This window comes from Malurus melanocephalus, unplaced genomic scaffold (genome assembly GCF_030028575.1).
Source record: "Malurus melanocephalus ecotype Western Australia unplaced genomic scaffold, MMel_1.1 scaffold_65, whole genome shotgun sequence".
In the NCBI taxonomy this organism is placed as follows: domain Eukaryota; kingdom Metazoa; phylum Chordata; class Aves; order Passeriformes; family Maluridae; genus Malurus; species Malurus melanocephalus.
In genome coordinates this window covers 2,223,473-2,243,782 of record NW_026623297.1, presented here as the reverse complement: position 1 = coordinate 2,243,782, position 20,310 = coordinate 2,223,473, and the positions used below count along the sequence as shown (strand labels likewise).

Here is a 20,310-nt window from a genome sequence, read left to right as displayed (position 1 = left end):
GATCCTTTCTGCTGCATGCTGTTCTTGTGGGACCACACCACCCCAGCAAACATTTCTGGCTTGACCAAACACAAATTGCATCTACGTCTATATAATAACCACTCTGCGTTCATTTCCATTATGGAAACACAATTCCCTATTAAATTTCAAAGTAGTTTATTGGCTTAGAGAGACAGCAGAGCATCAGATCACAGAGGGAAGAGCAGCTATTTGGACAAAGCATTATTTGTCTACATAATGCAACTTGATATTTGTGTCTGGAACTGTACACAGACTCAAAGATCAGACTTTGACTTTACATACAACCAAATCCACTTTCACTGCACACATAGATCTGGTAGCTGCTGTAAGACTTTGCATTGCTGTCACCATACAATCAATAGGTCYACAAAGAACCCTTTTTTTCCTGATTGGTGTAAGTTAAATTTTCTCTCTTTTATTCTCTACAAGCACATCAGAGTGACTGGATCGTTCTGCATTGAAGAGCTCTCTTTTCTGGCACAATGTACTGTGTGTTAATTAGATAAAGGATGCCCAGTCTGTAGCCTATAAATCAGCTGTGGCACCCTAGAAGGATTTATATTGTCCACAAAGGAGTGAGTATTGCTACACTCTCTCCTAAGGATCCTCATGCCTTCTCCAGTGGCTTGGCTAAAGTACCTCTGTCTTGGAACCAAAATACAGGAATCACCATTCCCATCCCATGCTGCTGTGGCAATGCACATTGAGGATTAGTCTGTRTGACTGAAAATACTCCTGTGATGCTGGGTGTCTGCACATAGGGCTTGCCACAGCAGCAGCAATCCCATTCTTGTGGTGATGGCTGCAGTGAAGCTTCTGAGCCTCCTGTCCAGGTCACTGAGTGACGGTGCCTCATGCCCACAGCCACAGAGTAATGGGACCCCTGCCTGGCTTTTGGTGATAAAAGTGCCCAGGCCTTCAGAGCAGCCCTGGTGAGTTGAGAGASAGCATCTGAGCAGGGTGGGTGTGGAGGAGCCTGCTAACGCTTCAGAGCCAAGTGTAAGTGCTYAAGGATGTTTCAATCTTGCTCCAGATCTCCACCCGAATTCCAGGGCTCTGAGGTCCAATTTGTTTCACTTTGTGTTGTCAGAGTGATTTGTCTTTGCATCTTGTTCAAGTTCCTGCTGTGCACTTCAGAATCATTTAAGACTTGGCCACTGCTTTTATAGAAAATTACTTTCTAAGATCTGAATATGACAAAGCACTTAGAGAAGGGAGTTTTATTTTGMTGGGACTACTCCTATATTTAATGGTAGCCATGGGCTTGACTTGGCTGGATCATGGGATRGGACGTCATGGTCTAGCCTTTCTGAATGTAATTTCTCACAGAAAATCCTGGGAACTGTATGTCTAATGATATCACCACAGCACACTAAACCACCAGAACAGTGCTGGTTTCTTTATAAAACAGCAGTGCCTTGGACTATGTATTAATGTTTGTAAGCATTGTAATTGATCAAACTACTTATTTACCTACATAATGGAAATTGAGCATGACTATTTTAAGATTTTAAAATCATGGTTGGTTTACCTAGACAATCTACTCATCTTCTGAAATCAGTCCTGCTTAGGAGAGACTGAAGCAAATTTTTATCAGCTTTTATCAGGAGGAAAAAGTGATGATGATGATCTTATACCTAACTGTAATTTTTCCTGGTTCAACCATGACAAATTCCATGCAGCTGAACTCCTTCCAGCTTGTTCKGAGCTGTGAAGCACTTGTCTCGCTCCACAAATTTACTGTGTAGGTTAATGGCTGTTTCTTTCTCTGGCTGCAGTGATTTATGCAGCCTGTATCCATATCCAGTTCCTACAGCTTTGCTGTAGAATACAGATTGTGGGTCAGATGGTGAATGGGAKTGGGAACTGATCAAGGTTCAGAGTGACCACTTTTTATGGCTGGGTTGTACTGAGCCTGAAGGTTGCTCCTTTCTCTGAAGCAGTTTCCTTCCCTACCACATAATTATACCAGGATGGCTGAGGAAGGGGCTCAGGGGAGGAAGTGAGCAGTGGTGGCAGGGTTRCAATGGTGGAGGAGGGTGCTGAAGGCCACTTCAGCTGATACTGCTGCCCAAAGAACTGCTCCCAAAATCACAGTCCAGTGGCATGTCCAGCCAAATCCTGTGGAAGTTCTCAGTGTCAGGGACAAAATTCTGCTTTCCAGCCCAGTGTGCTTTGATGTCATTTATTCAGCTCCCAGTGTGTGTGGCAGCTTTTTGGCACAGCGCTAAGGCGTGGAGCAGAGGGTGCTGAAAGGGGAAGTGCCTGGTGCTGGATGGTAGAAACCCTAAATCCAGGGCAAACAGCAACAAAAAAGGTGCTGGTGAGAACATGATCTCTCGTCTAACAGGGGTGGAATAAGACATTTCAGCAGGGGAAGGTTTTAAACTGTGCCTGCTCTTCAGCAATTGCAGGTCTGGGTCATACATTTTGATAAGGAATGAAACTGGGAGAGCAACCTCTCTCTGTGAGGAGAAACAGTGTGTTAAGGAATCTTGCTTTGTACATGTCTCTCCTTCCATGCTCCACATTTCCAAATACTAAACCAAGACTGAATTACTGCACTATAAAATGAATTGAACCCGCTGTGACCTGAAGACTGGTTCAGTTTACAGCCAAGTCCATAATCCAAGAAGCACAAAGGATCAGCAACGGGAAGAGAAATAAAAGCACAGAGCAGAAGGAGTCAGCAGGTAGTCCTTAACAGCTTGCTAATCACAGTGAATAATTTATTACAGCAATGCCACTGAGACTCCACTAGCTTTTAAACCAGTATTTCCTGGAAATGGTTTCTGCTCCTTTTTTATCATTTGTAAATTTGAAATATTTTATCTCTGTCTGCAATGCAAAGGTATTTGCAAAGGTCCTAGGAAATGATGAGGACCCCAATGAAACATGAGTCCAATACATTTTCTGACCTCACTTGATTCTGGATGCCCTAGAGAAAGTCTATCCCCTTCTGAATACACCCTGCGGCTCAGCAGCATGCCAGTGAGAGGAGCGAGACACGTGCTCCATACTTCTGACAACAGAAACCAACTTAGTGTCAAATCAAACACCCTCCTTGAACATGAAGATTTATAACCCCTCCGAAAATCCTCTTTGAAAATAACCAGCTCAATGTTAAAACCCCGGATAGAGGGTCACTCTTTTGGTCCCATCTTCAATCCTTCTGAACTCATGGCCTCTATTGTATCAAGTGGCAAGGAGCTGTGCAAGTGAATTGGGATMCCCGTAACTAATTTGAGTTTCGTGTTTCTTTTGCCTCTTTGACTGTCCCAGTGTTCTATGATCAGTTAGGACAGAGAGTAATTTGTCAGCTTTCTCCTCCCCATCATTCACTAGTTTCTGTACATTTCACATCAATCCTTACTTTATGTTTTTTTAAGTTACTGGTCTGTCATTCCTTCACCACAGGAAGCACAAGTTTAACCACTCCATCAATGCAATTACTGACTTGACAATGCTTCATTATGCCCTAAAGCAGAGAGGATCTATTTGTTCTGCAATAAARCAGCTCTTAATTAGGCTATTTCTCCTGTGTAAATATCTCATTTTGCCTCTGGAACTGGGAAAGTTCACTCTATCTCTTGTTGTTTGGAAAAGGCCAAGTGGCACCAGACAGCAATCTTTCACTTTCTGGACACAATTAATGTGCTGATTACTTTAAGCAGGTGATTTTGGTTTGATCAGGCACTTAAAACTATTGACTTGACTTGTGCTCTGCATTGCTTGGTAGGATGGGTCCAACTCGCCTCTTGTTTTTGCATGTTTAAATGGGAAGTCAACCTGTTACACTTGCTTTGGATTGACGACCCTACAAACTACAAATTAAAGTCTTTGTCATGAGAATCCACAGACTGTTGAGGAGACTTGATGGTCAGGGACACAGCATTTTCACAGCATGCTTCATTTAATCTCAGAGAAAGGATAATGCCAAGAAGAAATGCCAGAAACTGGTGCCTGTCACAAGGAAATGTTTTGTCAAGTTAAATTCATCGCTGAATTTTGTGATGCCTTGCATTTTATCTTATTTCTGAAAGTCTTTATTCCCTTTGGGTAATTCCCTTTCCTTCAGTAATCAGATAATATGAGCAGTGATAATGTTTACAAGTCTGAGAAAAAAAGGCTCACTTTAGGTTTCATTGCCACTAGCTTTCTATAGWAGAAAATGAGATAACACTATATAGACATATTTCTTACAAAGCAACTAAACATAACCAGACTCTCCTTTAAGGTAGTTTTATTTTTGGTGATAAGCTAAATATTTTCTCTATTTATCTGCCATATGGAAGTCCTTTGTCTGACTTTGTTAATCATTCACTCTTCAGCTTGGAGTTAATTGTTTACTAACTGTTAAGCTGTGTGCACTAGAAAAAATGCCTTTGGGCTTTTAAATCAGTGGGAATATCTCACTAGAACAACAGAGATATGCCCTGTGCTACTACTTGGGTGTGCAGATCTAACAGCTCCAGGCTATGCTGCATCTACTTTGTGCACAGGTCTCTGGAGATGGAGTGGAGTCACATCCCTGTGTGCTGGTTAAAATGGACACACACCACTCATGACAAATGCACACATAAAGGGACTGCAGTGTTGTGTGCTTTCTTTCCAATTGTTCTGAAATTCAAACAAAAAATACTCTAATGACCCTTTTCTGAAATTACGGATTTGCTCTTTTCAAAAGAAAGGGCTTCTGGAAGCTAAGTTTAACATAGAGGGAAATAGATTCTGTGCACCCTGGAAGCTGTGAGCTGCTTCTACACAAATTACACTGGTTCTCCAAGCCAAACTTTCAGAATTCCTCAATATATCATTGGCAGGACAACAGCCATCTTTCCACACTTGATACTCTCTTCTTGTTCAGCTGGAGTGTTGGATTTTGAAGCTGGAGTGAAGTATACCCAAACTTTTGCAATTATTTAATACCCAGAAATGAACAGCTAGCAGATTGTATCTAATATGGACCAAATTTGCACTAAAACAGGCAACATTCAAGAGGAAGCATTTGGTAGGCTTGCTGAGTCGGTGAGCTAGCCCTCAAAAGACAGAAGAAAAAGGATGAACCTCAGAGTGATGACTCTGGGTAGGTTCAGGGATTCCACAGAATTCAAACACAGGCAGGAAGGAACATAAAAATAGAAGCACAGAGACACATTAGTCTCTGCAGTCTAGGTACAACTGCATTCCACTTTAATGGCCCTGCATTCCCATCTGAACCACCCAGGACTAGATGCCAGATACCCATCTCAGCTGCATCCCCAGTAATGCTGGAAGACTTGATGCCTGAGTGAGAATAGTGCAAGCAGGACGAGGTTCTGGCCCTGCGTCAGCCTCAATTCCCCTCTCCAGTCTCATCTAACTTGCTGACAAACCTGGTTAGTTTTCTAGAGACACATGGCTGATTTACTCCAGCAATTTAACAGAACCATGGTTTTGAGTGACTGCTAATGGGATCGCCTGAGATAGGCTCAGCTGCTTAGAGTGGGTTACAGTTTCACTCACAAACACAAGAAGCATGGAAACCTATCCAGGATGACATATAGGAAAACATTACGATCTCCCTCATAAGGCAAGCAAGGTTTTTATATGCATTTAATATAAATGTCTTGATKTCAGCTGGTTTCTTGCTACAATTTTCTGCTTGTGCTTTTTCCAGGGTGACTTATTTTTACATTGTAATTTTTCAATTTGTTCTGGCATCGGCAGTTTGCAGGAACAAAATACTAAAGATTAGAAAAGCCATAATCTCTTACTCCCTCCCCCACTAATTTTACCTGAAGAAAGTTCAGTAAGGTTTACTCCTCCTGTTTGCACAGCAAAGACTTGAACCAGCCCATGCTGGTGCAGTGAAATGAATCAGATACTGTGGCAGGCTGCTCCCAGATACCTGGGTTATCGGGTGCAATTTTACAATCTAATTAGCACAGGATTAAACACTGCGCCTCGCTGAGGCAGTTGATCTGCTCTCGCCAGAGGGGTTTTACCACCTGTGTAGGGTAAGAAGTCTTTTTACTTGCTCCACAGAAGGTAAAATCACTCCATGGAGAAATAATGAAGCCTCAGCCACTCTGTCCAAGTTCCATGCCTGATTTAGGCTGTTCATTTTGGAATAGCTCTGCCAGCAGATGGGGTTTGCAAGCATCAAGTAACAGAGAAATGCTCATCTAGGCTTTCTTTTTACTGCTGTGGTCTCTGAATTGTGGCAATGGACAGATTCTAGCCTGGAAACTCCTGCTTTCCCTTCCCACCCAGCCTACCCTCACAGATATATGGCCACTTCTGCCATAGTTCTCAGGGATTTATACATAAGGCAGCACCATTGCTTTGGGTCAGCTGGATTTCACACATTATTTTCTGAGACCAAAAACCACTAATTCTCAATMAAGAGAAAACCAGCACCCTGTTTTTTTAGGGTTTCATTTGGAGAAAAATGATCAGAAGTGCCTGAAGCCCCAGATTTTATCAAGTTCCAAAACCAATGCGACAAAACTAGATCACCCTGAGATCTAGAACCGCTGAGAAAGGAGGCTTGACCCTTCTGGTGCAAATGTGTCTCCTCTCATGCAGTCGAGAGCACCTGATCTCTCTTCTCCTTCTTTCTGATGCTTTCCACCAACCCTTTCATCCCAAGAGGGCTGACAGTAATTGCTATAGATTGTGAAAGGCTGAGTCCTGTCATGGCAGGGCACTAATTTCTTCCAAAGAAATGTTTGTATTCCTAAGACTGACTTCTGCAGGCATCTTTTAAGTACATGTCTTCCCTGCGGGGTTGGCATTACTGGAGATATGTGGGAGCAAACACCYAGCCTAGGCATGTTTTAAATTATCATGTGTGAGTGTGGCTTGCTCTGCAGGTAATGATTGATCCCAAATAGATGTGTCCTTTAGCCTTTGTGAAGACCTCCTTACTCTCCTCATCCTTTCCTTCAATGAATAAAAAATCCCATTAATAACCTTCAGTGAATAAAATGCTAATTGATGCACCTCTTGTCTCTTGCTGCCTCCTCAGAGTTCAGTTTTCGACCAAAACCTTGATTCTAGTTTATTTTAATAGAAGATGCTCTCTCTGAGCACCAGGTAGTATCCAACTTGCATGTGACCAGAGGAAGTGAAAGAAGAATTGGAATGCAGACAATGCAAAGAGAAATATAGTACATTAATTCACTGTGGATGCTTTTGCATCCACAGAAGAGCTGCCTAGTTGCTCCAAATCATCCAATTCTGAAAGCAAGCCTGAAGCCTTGCCTCCTGATGTCTCCACAGGTTTGCAGTGCAACAAACACTGTTGCTAACATGCTGTGCATGCCCTCCTGCAGGGTATGTGCTCAGGGATGAGCCTRTTTACATTAGATGGCATCCTTGATGGGAAAATCAGAACACACAGGTCCCACTCATAGGTCGAGCTCAGGGGATCGAAATTTCCCATCCCTTTTTTTTTAGGCATGTGTTGAAAGTCATCTTTCCCTGCTACCTTGACATTAACTATTCAGTTTGGAAAATTGTTGCTTATCAAATGTAATGCTAGTCCTGAGAAAATCATGCAATTTTCTTTTTGCAATAAATGGAAGCAGCTTTCACGTCTCTTCATCTCTTTTTTTTTCTGATCATTTATAGCTTGACAATACAGTATCAAGGGTTGGCTGAGCACCCCCAATCCACCACAGCCAGTGGATGGCAGGCCTCCAGCACCTGAGAGAATCAGTCCTTGAGTTCCCATCTAGTCTTATGAACCACGCAAAAAAAGAAACATAAATTGCAAGATTAAGRGATACTTATTTCCTCTGAAACCCACAACAAATTATGAGCTACTTTTGTCCATTTAATTCTTTGCAGACATTCAGACGGGTTTGGGAGAAAGTGAACATCCTTYAAAAATGACATGAATCAATGCCAGCATTTGGTGCATATCACACCCTTGACTCAAGCCATAACAYGCATGGCAAGCCCAGACCTTAAAAGAAAAGCAAATGCTTACCTTTCTTGGTTTCACTTTGTCATGGTAGTCATACTGAAAAATCCCCTTGTAGCTAAGTCCTAACCACCACGGAATTCCCTGCTTGTCCTGAAAAATAAAACAGAGGGAGTCATATTGAATAGGATGGSGAAATGCTGGAGATTTCCTGTGTTGTTATTCAAGATGAAGATTTGTTTCTAAGTAATATCTTTGAATGGGYGTTGTTAAATTTCCCCCTGCCGAGTTCCCTTAGGTCACAAAGCTCCATAGTGTTTGGAAGAGATCTGTTTCATTTTTGGCCATGACATAGAAAACAATTTAAAATAATCACATGTGATCAAGTTACTCAAAATGCTGTCAGGAAGGTGAGGAGGCTTGACATGGGTCCYTTGTGCAGTGGCGCATCCTCTTTCTCTTCCCTGTAAATTATTCAGTCTGAACACTCAGAGATTGGAGAGGAAGGAAAGTGAATCACCCAGCTGACTTGAATTATGTGGAGGGATTTTAGTATTAGTCCTGAAAATGCAGCAGTAATGGGATCTGAGAGCTACCAAGTGATAAGGTCTGACAGGCTCGGACCCAACTGCTTTGTGTCTGAGTGTGCAATAAAATGGCCTTATGGAGTAATGGCTGATATCTGATCCCAGCCCCTGCAATTTACTGAGCTGAGTCYTCAATGCAATTACATCTGTTCTGTTAATGTGATAGAGGATGGCAGGGTAAAACGCAACAAAACCTAAACTCCCACATCAGGCAGAAGCAAACCCTATTATGTGCAATATTTGCTGCCTCATTGCTGCTCACTGCTGCTTGTTGACCATGGGGAGTTCACTGGAATAGCTCTCAAGTGTTTGCAGGATTGAACATCCAGMCCAATTCACTAGATTTTTCTTGATCTAGAGCAGTCCAAGAGATCTGGATGCAAAGAGTGTTGGAAAGATCCTGTCCTCTAAGAAAGATGAGGCTAATGCCTTTTGCAAAATAATAATAACAACCTTATTATTACATCCTATTACCAGAAATAGACTAGAAACACATCTCCTGAGACTGGTATAGTCAGATATTTGTGGTTTTATGGTACCCCATGTGTGCAAGACATTACAGATGTATGAAAAACCATATGATCTGTGCACAGAGATAATAATGAAACACATCAAAACTTCAGGGGTGATAAATGAGGGAATATGCTYTGGGGAATGTGGATCTAGCATTCTTTATATGTTTATTGATTTCTCTACTTAAAAAAAAAATTAAACCTACATAGCTGGTCAGGCAGGGAAGTAATAATAATAATATGAGGTTGAAAATTTCAGTAATGATTTCAGAAAATTTCAGAAAATTTTCAGATAAATCATTAGACAAAAGAGATGAGGGATTTCATGAATACCTGCACGAAGTCCACACTGAGGCGGAGAGTTGTTAGGGGATGAGAATGTGCTATCTGTCTCTAGAGTACAGGACAATGTTCTGGCATTAAAAAGATGTACAATCTCTGTATCCATCTACATATCCCATGTGAGGGCAGTATGCAGGCCATGGCTGGCCCTAGATAGGTGTTCATGGATCTGCCATCTGTGAAAGGTTTGACCTCYGGGAGGTACAAAAAGGAGTGTCTGCCAGAGATGTGTTTGGCTTGTCCCTTTGGTGGTGAGTCACTGGCATTGCCATGCTACTGACTGTGARCTGATCACTCCAGTACAATAAGACTGCAAGAGTTTTATCTCCAAGAACAGGATTTTCCTCTTTGGAACTGTATWTACTAAACATGCACACACAGTTGAAATAAGTTTATCCTACCTCAGGAAGTGAAACAAGACTTTAGTAGCAGTGTATTGTATTCTGAGGGCAGGATGGCTGTTTGTACCTCTCTCCCTCCCTCTCCAACAAGAATTTAATTCAGTGAAGGACCCTTCTCRTAGCACGTACCTTTACTGCGTAATAATGCACTCCATATGTTGGGAGGGATTCTACAATGCTCATGTAACTGCAAAACAACACAGAAGAGAAAAACATGTCTGAGAAGCTTGGAGGATGCTCTGAGAAAAAACCTTTAACAAATAATTATGCCAATACATACTTAAAAATAAAGCATTGCATGAGATCAGAAACATAGTTACATATCGTATTTACAGTTCTGTATAAGYATTTCCTAATAAAACAAAGGTCAAAAAGAAATTACTCTTTTTTCACTTACTTCACAATTGCTTGACCTCTTGTCTGACCATTTAGTTTCTTGTAATGTTCAATGACTCGATCCTCACTGGAAAGGAAAAAATTACATGTTTTATATAATRGCATTATCATTACTAAGAATCTTGTCAAAAGCTGAAGAGAAACTTCTATTAACACAGCTACTGACTGACGGAATCAAAAGATGCCAAGCAAAACAATTACATGAGGGGATCTGGTGCAGACCAGGGTAAACAAAGGGGGAGTCACAGACTGAGAATAAAAATGGTTTTCTAAGAGTTGGTTTTCTGGAAGAACCATTCTTCCACACAAGACTTTTGTACAGTCTTTTTCCTCTCTGCATTCCTTTCCTTATCTACAAATGATGCCCACAATATTATACTGTGGGCAAACACATTTGTGTTGGAGCTGCCTGAGATCTGTTTTGCCCTAGCTAGTAACTTCTTTTCAAGCCCATCACATCCTCTGAAAGATGAGAAAAATTGTTGGAAATTGGTGGCCAGTCATAGCCCTAAGACTCACAGATAACTGCAGCTGCATAACTGCAGGTACACTAGTGGAAGCACTCTGGAGCAGTCTCTCAGCAGGGAGCTGAATTCCTAGTGTACACAGGGACAACAATATCAGCAGGTTAAACAGTRATAGGATATTTCCAGGGCACTCAAATTTGAGTTTCTTTACTCTGAAAGTACTCATATGCCTTTGCTTACTTTGGGGTTATAMTAACTTGCATTCCCCCAGGCAACTCCTGGCTATGCACTGGGGAGTTGGCATGAGCCAGGGCCCATTCCCAACAGCTCTTTGGAGGCTAAGATAACTTCATGTGTTTGGAAGACATGAACCATGTCATCATGGGTTCCAAGGTGAACCAYGGAGGCTGTTCCACACCGGTGGGCCTCTGTGTCAGAGAACAATTCTGACTGTGTACCAATACGCAGTAGAGATGGAGCATCCAAGAGAGATCAGCATGACCCAAATGACAGACTGAGTGAACCTGTAAGTTCACTTCTTGAGAATTTAATTCACTCTTCTCCAGTGAATGGGCAGCAGAGCTATTTGATGCATACAAACAGYTGTGCTAGCAAGGTCACAGCATGGCAAAGTATAAACCAAGGATCCAATGTAATCACACAGGGCTGCTCTGTTATACTGGCATAACAGAACTCTTAAGTCTTCAAGTTTAAACTWAATTTCTTTCTCTTTATTCTGTAATACCAAGGACAGGGAATCTGTTGAGTTCCCTGGAGATTCTGTACAGATCTTGTCAGACCAACAGGAAGGAAATGTAAACTACCTCTGCGTCACCTTATTGCCCTCCATTGCCGCATGTCTATCCCATGYCATCACACTGCATGTGGTTTAGGGCAATGTGAACCGGCATTCCTCTGACCTTGCATTTCCTGGATCCAGCAGGACCCCCTAACGGGACCCTTCAGTTATCCACCATGTGGTAATTCTTCCCCAGGCAGAACTGCAGCCATTTGTATTGCTAGACAGGGTGAAGGAGCACAGCAGTGTGRGATGATGTGGTAGATGACCTCACCGTGACTGTCAGAGATGCCCACGGGGGCTTTTGAGGAGAACTGGAAAGCATTTCACTAGCCTGGCTTAACATGACTGCATCTCCTCATTGCTGCCTTCCCCATTTGCATCCCTGTGCCTGAGAGGACAGAAGCTCTTTTAGAAAGAGAGCCAGAATCTCCAGAGCCAAAACATCTTTTAGAAAGAAGAGGCACAGGGAAGCTGAGGATTGTGCAGCCCTAATAATGCAGAGAGAAAAGGAGAGAACCAGAAACACCAATGTGGGCAGCACAGTAATTCAGAGACAGTCTGTCAACTGTCAGCAGGGCTAGCTCTTCCCTCACATGCCTGTCATTTACATGAGAATAACTGCTTTCCTTACTCACGCACCAAGAAGCTTCCCCCACTCATCCTCCAAAAATAAAAAAACCCATTTTGGAGCAAGGTAAAACGATGTCCCAGAAGCAGGCCACAGCAGGAACAGGTTGACTGAGCCAGTGACGAATTACATGGGYAAAGGAATGGTCCAGCTCCCTCGTCAAATCCCTCAGAATCATTTTAAAGCTTAGAAAATGATCCATAAGCTGTAAATTCTACAGCTATGAAACTATATTCAGCGCATCAATCCAAGCAAGTACCACAGATGTTATGGGTGTGCACATAAAGGCGGAGCTCAAGTCTCCTGCCATGATTATCATAAACAGGATTACTTTTGGAGCAATAACTGAATTACATGAGTGTTCAGTATTGGAAGATCTCCAAAAAACATCATTCTTAATAAAAAAGATAGACAGAGAAGGCTTACAGCCCKTTGAAATTACCTCTTAAAACCATGATTACATGTGGATGCAATTCCTCTGTCTCAGACAGGAACAAACCAGGAGTGACTTCTCAGAARAAAMGCAGAGTTTCTCCAAYRGAAAACACTCCTAGCTTTATTTTCYACTCTGTGCAGTTTATTGCACAGATCARGCTCTCATATTGCTGCCATTCAAGGAAAGGATAGATGTACCTGGACATRCTGATTGTTTAATGTGATTCCGGATGTGCTCTCCTTGTTTACAAATGATTACTGCAAAATAATTTATATGTTCCCAGACCATACCCCTTGGGTAGGGAAGCCAATCAATGGYCCATTTCCTTAAAAAGGACAGATCAGATGCCAGGGAGTCTCGTGAATAGCAGGACAAATTGTTATATTTTTAACCCATGCTAGAAATCTGGGATAGTCCAGGCTTTACCCAATTCTCCTAAGGAAATKCAGGCAATGCTACACCTCCATTGCTCTGTTAGGCTACTGATGATCTTCCTTTGTAAAGTGTTTTGTGGTTTACAGATGCTGAGTGCCAGATAAGTATCACCTTTTTTTCTCCTTTCTTTCGKACAAAAAATATAAAGCCTGAATTATCAATTATGCCATATTTAAGAGTGGGATCTGCAGYCTTTCACCTTTCTGTGATTCTGGGCTTGTCACTGGGAAAAGAAACATGTACTCCAGAGTATGATTTACCCAATCTATTTTGGATGGGTTTCTTGGGAAGAGGTTATTGTTGCTCCTATCTGCTGACAGCAAAGGGAGCTGAGGGCACCTAGCTCAGATAGCGAGTTCCACACTGGAAAAATGTTCATRGTTGGAACAGTCCATGTGACAGTCCCTCTAACAATCCTTGAAYTTTCTTTTCCTTCCCACTGCCCTGTGCAAGAAGGATCATCCAGCACAGAGGTTGCTTTCTGACTCCAGCTCYGGGTTGGAGGGTTAAGCCCAGCACGTGCCAGGGAAAACAAGCAAAATCATTCAYGGGTCAGAAGGAGCATTAGCAGAGCCTATAAACATGCTCCCCTATAWTTTCAGCTGTTCATCTCCAGGCAGCTGCCATGCTGTTATTGACAGCTGGGAGAGTGCTGGAACACTGCTGGGACCACCAGCTGACGTCTCCTCTCCCCCTGCTCTGCCTTGTTGCTGTGTTGGTTAYACAGAAGCTCACTCACAGTGCAGGGCTGGCAGAGGATGCTTAACTAATGTGGAGCCAGAGACACGGAGGCTGCTGAAGCATTGCTGTCTGTTTGCCAGCTCATAAAACATTCCCCYCCAAAGCTGCAGAAATTAATACATGGATGACATCCTGCAGCAGACCACTCTGATAAAGATCTTTAGAACTAACAAGAAATCCCTCTTGTCCCAGCAACTTATAGAACTGGACAGCAGACAACTTGAAACCAAATGCAGGCCTTGAGTTTCTCATCATCAGATCCAGATTTTCAAAGTTAGTTGTTCCCTCTCTCTTCCCAGCACACTGAGCTCTTTTAATCCATTGCTGTTCTTTAGTGTTGTTCTGTTTCTAAACTGGTTTRTCCATTTTGGTCATATTCTTGAACTAAYARTATCTTKATTTGCAGTCATATGCTGTCCCAAYGAAGCCACCACCAGCCAGCATCTCTTGGACCAAGGAACCAAGAGCAGGACCAGGGCCTCATGTCTGTTGACCAAGAGAAAATCACTAAATAGTGATTTTCAGCTGATTATTTTCAGAGGTGGATTTTCTGACAACACTGATGCTTTGTTTTGCTAAAAACAACCTCTCATTCGAAATCAGTGGGAACTTGGGAGAAGTCTGTCTTCCCCCTGGTCTGTTGAAAATCCCATTCTAGCATCCACTTTTRTGCTGTTGCATCTCCTCTTGGCCTTATAACTAACAACTCCAGTACTGGGCTGGCTTGTTGAGGAGGGTCTGAACTGAGTGATTACAATGACAATGGCTGGAAAGGAGTACTGTGAGTTAACACATTTCTAAAGGTTCTCTCCAGTCTCTGTGATTAGTTTCGTGTCTGTTTTCATGCATGATGTACAAGAGAAATCAAAACTCAGGGCCCCAACTCCTGGACTGWGTGGGAGGACCAGAAGCTCAGCTTTCATTTAAAAGAAACACAAACAAACCCACCMAAAAGCCCCTTCCTTCTTCACCAGTATCACTGATGCCAAAAGACACTTGAGAACAAGATTTGCAACTGATTATTCTGAACCTGGAGAAAGCTGGAAGAGAAACAGTGAAGGGAAGGGCCTACAACAAGGGTAAGGAACCAGGTGATTCCATGAGGGTGGAATCAGAGGCACAAACTRTGCTGACCTAAGAATCCAGGAATCATCCCACTGGTTTTATTACATTTTGTAGGCACAACAGCTGATGCTTTTTCATGGTGTGTGATGGAAATGTTATATTATTTCCTGCAGATCTGTTATAGCATCTTGTTGAATGTATCACCGTATTTACTTGATTATCGATTTTATTATCCATTATTCCATTTCAGCTGATAAAAACAAAGTTCTTCTGTTTGTCTGCTTTAAACAAACTAGAGCCATGAACCATCCCATCTTTAATGTTTTAAAAGTTTCTTTCCAGAGTACTAGATTCACTTGTCACTGCTGGTGCTAATGCTGAAGAATTGCAGCATAAAATTGATTGCTCATATTGCAGCATAAAAATATTGATTGCTCACAGAAAAGGGTAGGATGAAATCTGCATCCAGTAAACAATCTGAATGAGAYGCAGAAGCGTAAAGAATACAATTTTCAAAAAATGTTCCCTTAGATCACTGAAGTTTGATCTGTACCTTTGAGGCTTTTTGTCAGATTCATCAACAGCCATTTCCTGAGAGCATTAAGTGTTTCAGAGGGTGTTTAGAAAAAAAGCCGTCATTAAAAAATAATGAATACTAATGTTAAAGAGGTCTCTGAGACCTGGTTACTGACATGAAATCACAAGGGAGTCACAGGACTGTAGCCTCTGATTTTATTACCCCATTGGTAACACCACCTTCCCAACCTGTGACCTGTTCTCAGTCACATGAGAGATCCCACAAAATTAAGTACAGCTGCAAGTGCTGTACCTTGTGTATAAATACAAACACTCATATTCTGAGCATGAGGATTTTACATGGCTCTTCTTGCTATATGGCACTTTAATAAGACCTCAGGCTGTGTTGTTGCTGAGGGGTCAGATTTGCCTTGCCTGTCAATGCCTATTTGTTCCCATCACTCCTCTTGTGATGGCTTTTAGCTTGAGCTCCAAGTCTGTCAATCAGCCAGGCCACCTGGAAATGTACTGCTTTAGAGTGTGTGGAGTAGTTTTCGGGGAAAGAGATACTCCTAAGAGGGAGACTTCTTCATTCTTCTTCAATGAAATGGTAGCCTACATTTATCATTCTTCAAGCAGATTCGATTTRGTTCTTAGAGAGAAACACCAGGAGATTGTGATGATCCACAGTTTTTGTGTCAATAATYCTAATTTCAACTGGGGACTCTGAATCTCTTCTGATATTCTCAGAAAGTGATCAGCAGACCTCATGATGAGCTTGCCTATGGCTTGGCATGAGGAACARTTAATTCCAGTGTTGTAGCTGTGCTAGGAGAAGTGGATGACATTTGCAAAGGGAAGAATTGAGRCCGTAACCTAAAAACTGATTTGTTTCCCCCTGCAATCCTCAGATTACCAAAATGCAGAAATTAAAAGAGTAGCAGACAGAGAAGTTCAGTGCAACCCTCAGGCTTACAGCCTAATGCTTTAAAGGCAAACATGAAAGACCAACAAGCAGAAAATTAACTGAACGTATCTCCCCTTTAATGAATAGTCTTTACCCAAATTCTTTTCTATTTGCACAGATAAAAGGGCTATGCAGGGTGGCACAAAGAATCTATGTGTGTGGCATATAAAACTTAATTGTGACCCCACCCCCACCCTGAGTTTATTTTTCAGTGCAATACAGTCAGAGCAAACAAGTATCCACCTCCAAACATCACCAAGTTCAAATAAAAGGAGATRGGTTCAGCTGTGCCATACAGAGAAAACTTGCATGATGAAATTGAATKGCTCAACACAGGGTAGTGCAAAACATTGACATTTCCAGTTGGGAAAATGCTTTCACAGATGCAAAGTGCTGCAAAAGCAAATGGCACATTAGGCTTCTTGATCTCATCAGGACATTTGCACACTTAARAGTGGATATTTGGCCAGGCATTTGGCAAATGGGGAAACTGAGGCCCAGGGTGGTAGCTCTACTTGTGTTAACTCACACAATGAGTCAGTGGCAGACCCAGGGCTAGAAGGTAGGAATTCCTGCATCCCAGTTCCACTCTCAGACCACAWTACCAGAGCCAGGTCCTGCACAAGGCACTGCAGAGAGTGATACGTTACCAGTAGGCGAGGGAAGGATGCTCCTTCAGCGCTGGTGTTGGAAGGGCTGGCAGCTTCTTTAATTCATTCCGTACAACTTCATTGCTGAAAGAGAGTTCAAAAGGAGGATCAGGCTACAAGAAAACAACCACAATATTTGATATGACTTGACCTAGCTGGCAGGCTGCAACGGCTCTACATCTGTTCCTTTTTAACAAAAGGCACTGGGGTTTCCTTTTTCTCCTCTCTTTGTTTTATGGCAGCCCAGTTAACTTTTCCCTCTATTATCAAAATTGGAGAGGAGCTTTCCCAGATGGTAATGCTGAAGCACTTCCTACTAGTGACAGGACACAAAAGCCACCATGTCATGTGTCACTGAGCAGGGTGCCATGGACATGATCATATACAGGAAAAAAAAAAACAACCAAGGGGAAGAGAAGAAAAAGTGAAGTTTTCAGCTGCAACTATATGCCTTTATTTAATGCCTTACAAACCACTGAAAAGAAAAAAATTCCTTTCTTAGCATCACAGGTTGTTCTTGACCTCTTGTGCAGTGACCTCTCCTTTGCACATCTTCACTGATAAGACTCCAGCTTGAATTTGTGTCCTGCTACACAAAACCCTCCTACACAACAACCTCACTAGCATTCTTCTCCCTGCAACCTCCAGTGGCCACAATAGCCAGCTGAAGCAGCATCACTGCACAACAGAGAGCTTATGAAATGGAAGGCAGATTCTCACAGATGAAATGAAACCGTGGGATTTTCTCTTACAAACCCCAAATACCTCCCTTCCCACTTTTAAACACCCATGGTATTGTGTGCACATTAAAAAAAAAAAAAAGCCTCAAAGACTTGGGAAGGAAGGCAGTGCTGCTATTAACTTTTAAAATTGTAGAAATACACAGCCAAGAGGACCAGACAGGACACAAAGGAGTGCCAAAGAATTCATGTTTATTGGCTTACTTCTTACCAGCAAGTTTTTCTGCCTTCCTGTACCCTTCCCTTTATCCTGCCCAAAAGTTGTGGCTGTTCTGGAGCTGCAGAGAGGCACCTCTGCCAGAGCTCCAGATTTCCCAGCCCACTGGATTCTCCTGTGGGGCTGGCAGACAGGCAGACAGGTAGTCTTGACGTCTCCAGCTGTCAGAGATCCTAACATCTGCTAAAGACTCAARGAGCTTTTGGAAATCCCAGATCACCCTGTGTTTCGTTCCTGTCTYTGGGACAGTCTGTATGGTGGCTTGCAGAGAGGTGATACTGCTCCAWTTGTAAAAATCTTCCCACAGCATTTCTCCATTTGCACATCCCAGCAACARGCTCTGCCCAAGACCTAGGTGGGTTTGTCTTAATTGGAGTCTGCAGGTTAATTGCTAGGTTGAGCCATAGGGTAAACCACTGACATAAATTCTGGAGCAGGCATTTTGGGCAGATCTCCAGACATTTATTATTTATTATTATGGTAGTTCTCTGACAATCAATTAAGTAGTTTTAAAACAGGACCAAACTTCTAGTCAGGACAAATCTATGAGAAATGCCCAAGTCTCAAATAGGCTCAAATTTTGCAGAGTGAAGAACTGCTGAATAGCACTCACAATAACTGAGGCAACTGCTCATGGAGAGCATGAGCCAAGCCATGGAAACCACTCYGTAACAGCTCCTATGCCAAGCCAAAAGGCTCTTGACAAACAGTGTTTTAACACTTACTCCTGCCTAAATCCCATGGTTATCCGGCCATCAGAGAGCTCTTCTCTTCTAAGTRAAAATGCTAAAAAACTCTTCAGATTTATTCTTCCATGGCAGGTAAATATCCACACAAGTCTGAACATGAAGCTGCTCTGCTCCGTGTTATCTGCTGATCTGGATGCTCTRTTCTGTGACTGACAGCCTAGAAAACAAGTTACTGCTTTTTAGAGTTTACTGGTTCTGCCCAGAGCTGTCTCCTCCACAGCACGTGCATACTCAGCTCTTACTGAGGTTTTTGACATTTTGAAAGAAACTGGGAAAAAGGAATAGAACTTGGGACAATCGGAGCACAAGCAGCAGTAACTGCCCTCAAGTGAAAATTTTTTTGAGGCTGGCTGCTCATAGAAGGAAGTTGAGAGATTTCCAAAACTCTTCTGGGAAAGCACAGAGTAAGTTCCAAACAGGGACTTTCTGAGCCCAGAAATCTATCAAATAGGGCAAGATTAGTGGTGACTAACGATCCTTGAGAGTCTGGGAAAAACTCTGAGTCAGTAATGGCTCCCATAAAAGAAAGGGCTAACACCACTCAGCTCTGTTTTTTTCAGTCAGTGAAGCTCAAAGCTTGCCTGCACTGTGATAAGGTCTTTTAAAAATCAGAGAAAAAGACATTCTTAGTGATGTTGGGTGGGATTAACATTTCTGCTCAGCACCTAGAAAATATCATAAGGGTAGTSCCTTACAGCCTCAAATGCATGTCAGGTAATCACTTCCAGGAAGAAAAAGGTATTTAATTCTATGGTCCATATATACACTAAGCCTTCTRGCAAGACTCATCTCAAGACAAATTAATTTCAACTCCCAAAAATACGTCAGATAAAAAAACCAAAAAACAAACAAACAAAAAAAAAACCAACAAAAAAAAAAAAACCCTCAGGTTGCATTTGAACTAGTGGCCATGAGGTCACTTTCCTCTTGGCTGCTTTTCAAATATTGAACACCTCAATTTTAAAAATGTTTCCAGCAGGCTCACAAACRGTTTTTTACTTACTGTCTTTCATGCTCTTCCTAGTGAAATATCTCACTGTGTTTGTTTTATTAYTGTATTTAGAAAGTGTTTGTTTAATCCGGTCACTTGTGCTGCATTTATTTTATATTCGGAAGTGTCCAGCCTCCAGAGTTGATATATTCAGAAGGGTGTTTATGATACAGATTTATTAATATGCGGGGGAAAGGCTCCCAACACATTTTCTCTCTGACCCCTAGACCACTTTATTCCTGTTTTTCCTATGGTGGAAATGGTAATATTTAAAGGACTGAATAACAATATGAAAACTGAACTGGAAAAGCCATCTGCATAGGTTCCTGGAAGCTGGTTAGAAAGCCAGAAGTAAGGCTGACTAAGAATGGACCTAGAAAACAGAACTTCATTTTTTTGGGTTTGTTTTGCTACTGCAGAATGTTCTGCCTGTTAATTGTGTCTTGTTAAAATAAATTAATCACCACCTCTCAGTACCTTTATTTACACATGAGAGCAAAAGGCCTGCCTAGCCACTTCACAAACATTCTGTGAAAAAAAACAGTTTTTGCAAACTGGCTACAATAATTTTGAATAAGATTACACATGCAGTTGTCTTAGAAAATCCATACATTTTCCAGCAAGTGTAATAACAATGCTCAGTAACAAAACGAAACTCCCGGTCAAATTACCAACTCTTCTGAGCATGGTAATTCATTCTGTAGAATGCAAGAGGAAATGCAGAGTYTGAGATTC

General features: G+C 42.0%; 1 protein-coding gene across 7 annotated transcripts in view; it reads right to left on the bottom strand.

The window, feature by feature from the left end:
* Window positions 1-20,310, bottom strand: part of FRMD4A (FERM domain containing 4A) — a 271,255-nt gene that overhangs the window by 45,806 nt on the left and 205,139 nt on the right. For all 7 annotated transcript variants that reach the window (XM_057366444.1, XM_057366441.1, XM_057366442.1 and 4 more), the window contains exons 8-11: window positions 16,879-16,962; window positions 10,173-10,238; window positions 9,905-9,962; window positions 8,000-8,086 (exon numbers count right to left, since the gene is read on the bottom strand). In XM_057366444.1, coding sequence (XP_057222427.1) covers window positions 8,000-8,086; window positions 9,905-9,962; window positions 10,173-10,238; window positions 16,879-16,962 — 295 coding nt within the window. The remainder of the gene's footprint in view (window positions 1-7,999; window positions 8,087-9,904; window positions 9,963-10,172; window positions 10,239-16,878; window positions 16,963-20,310) is intronic.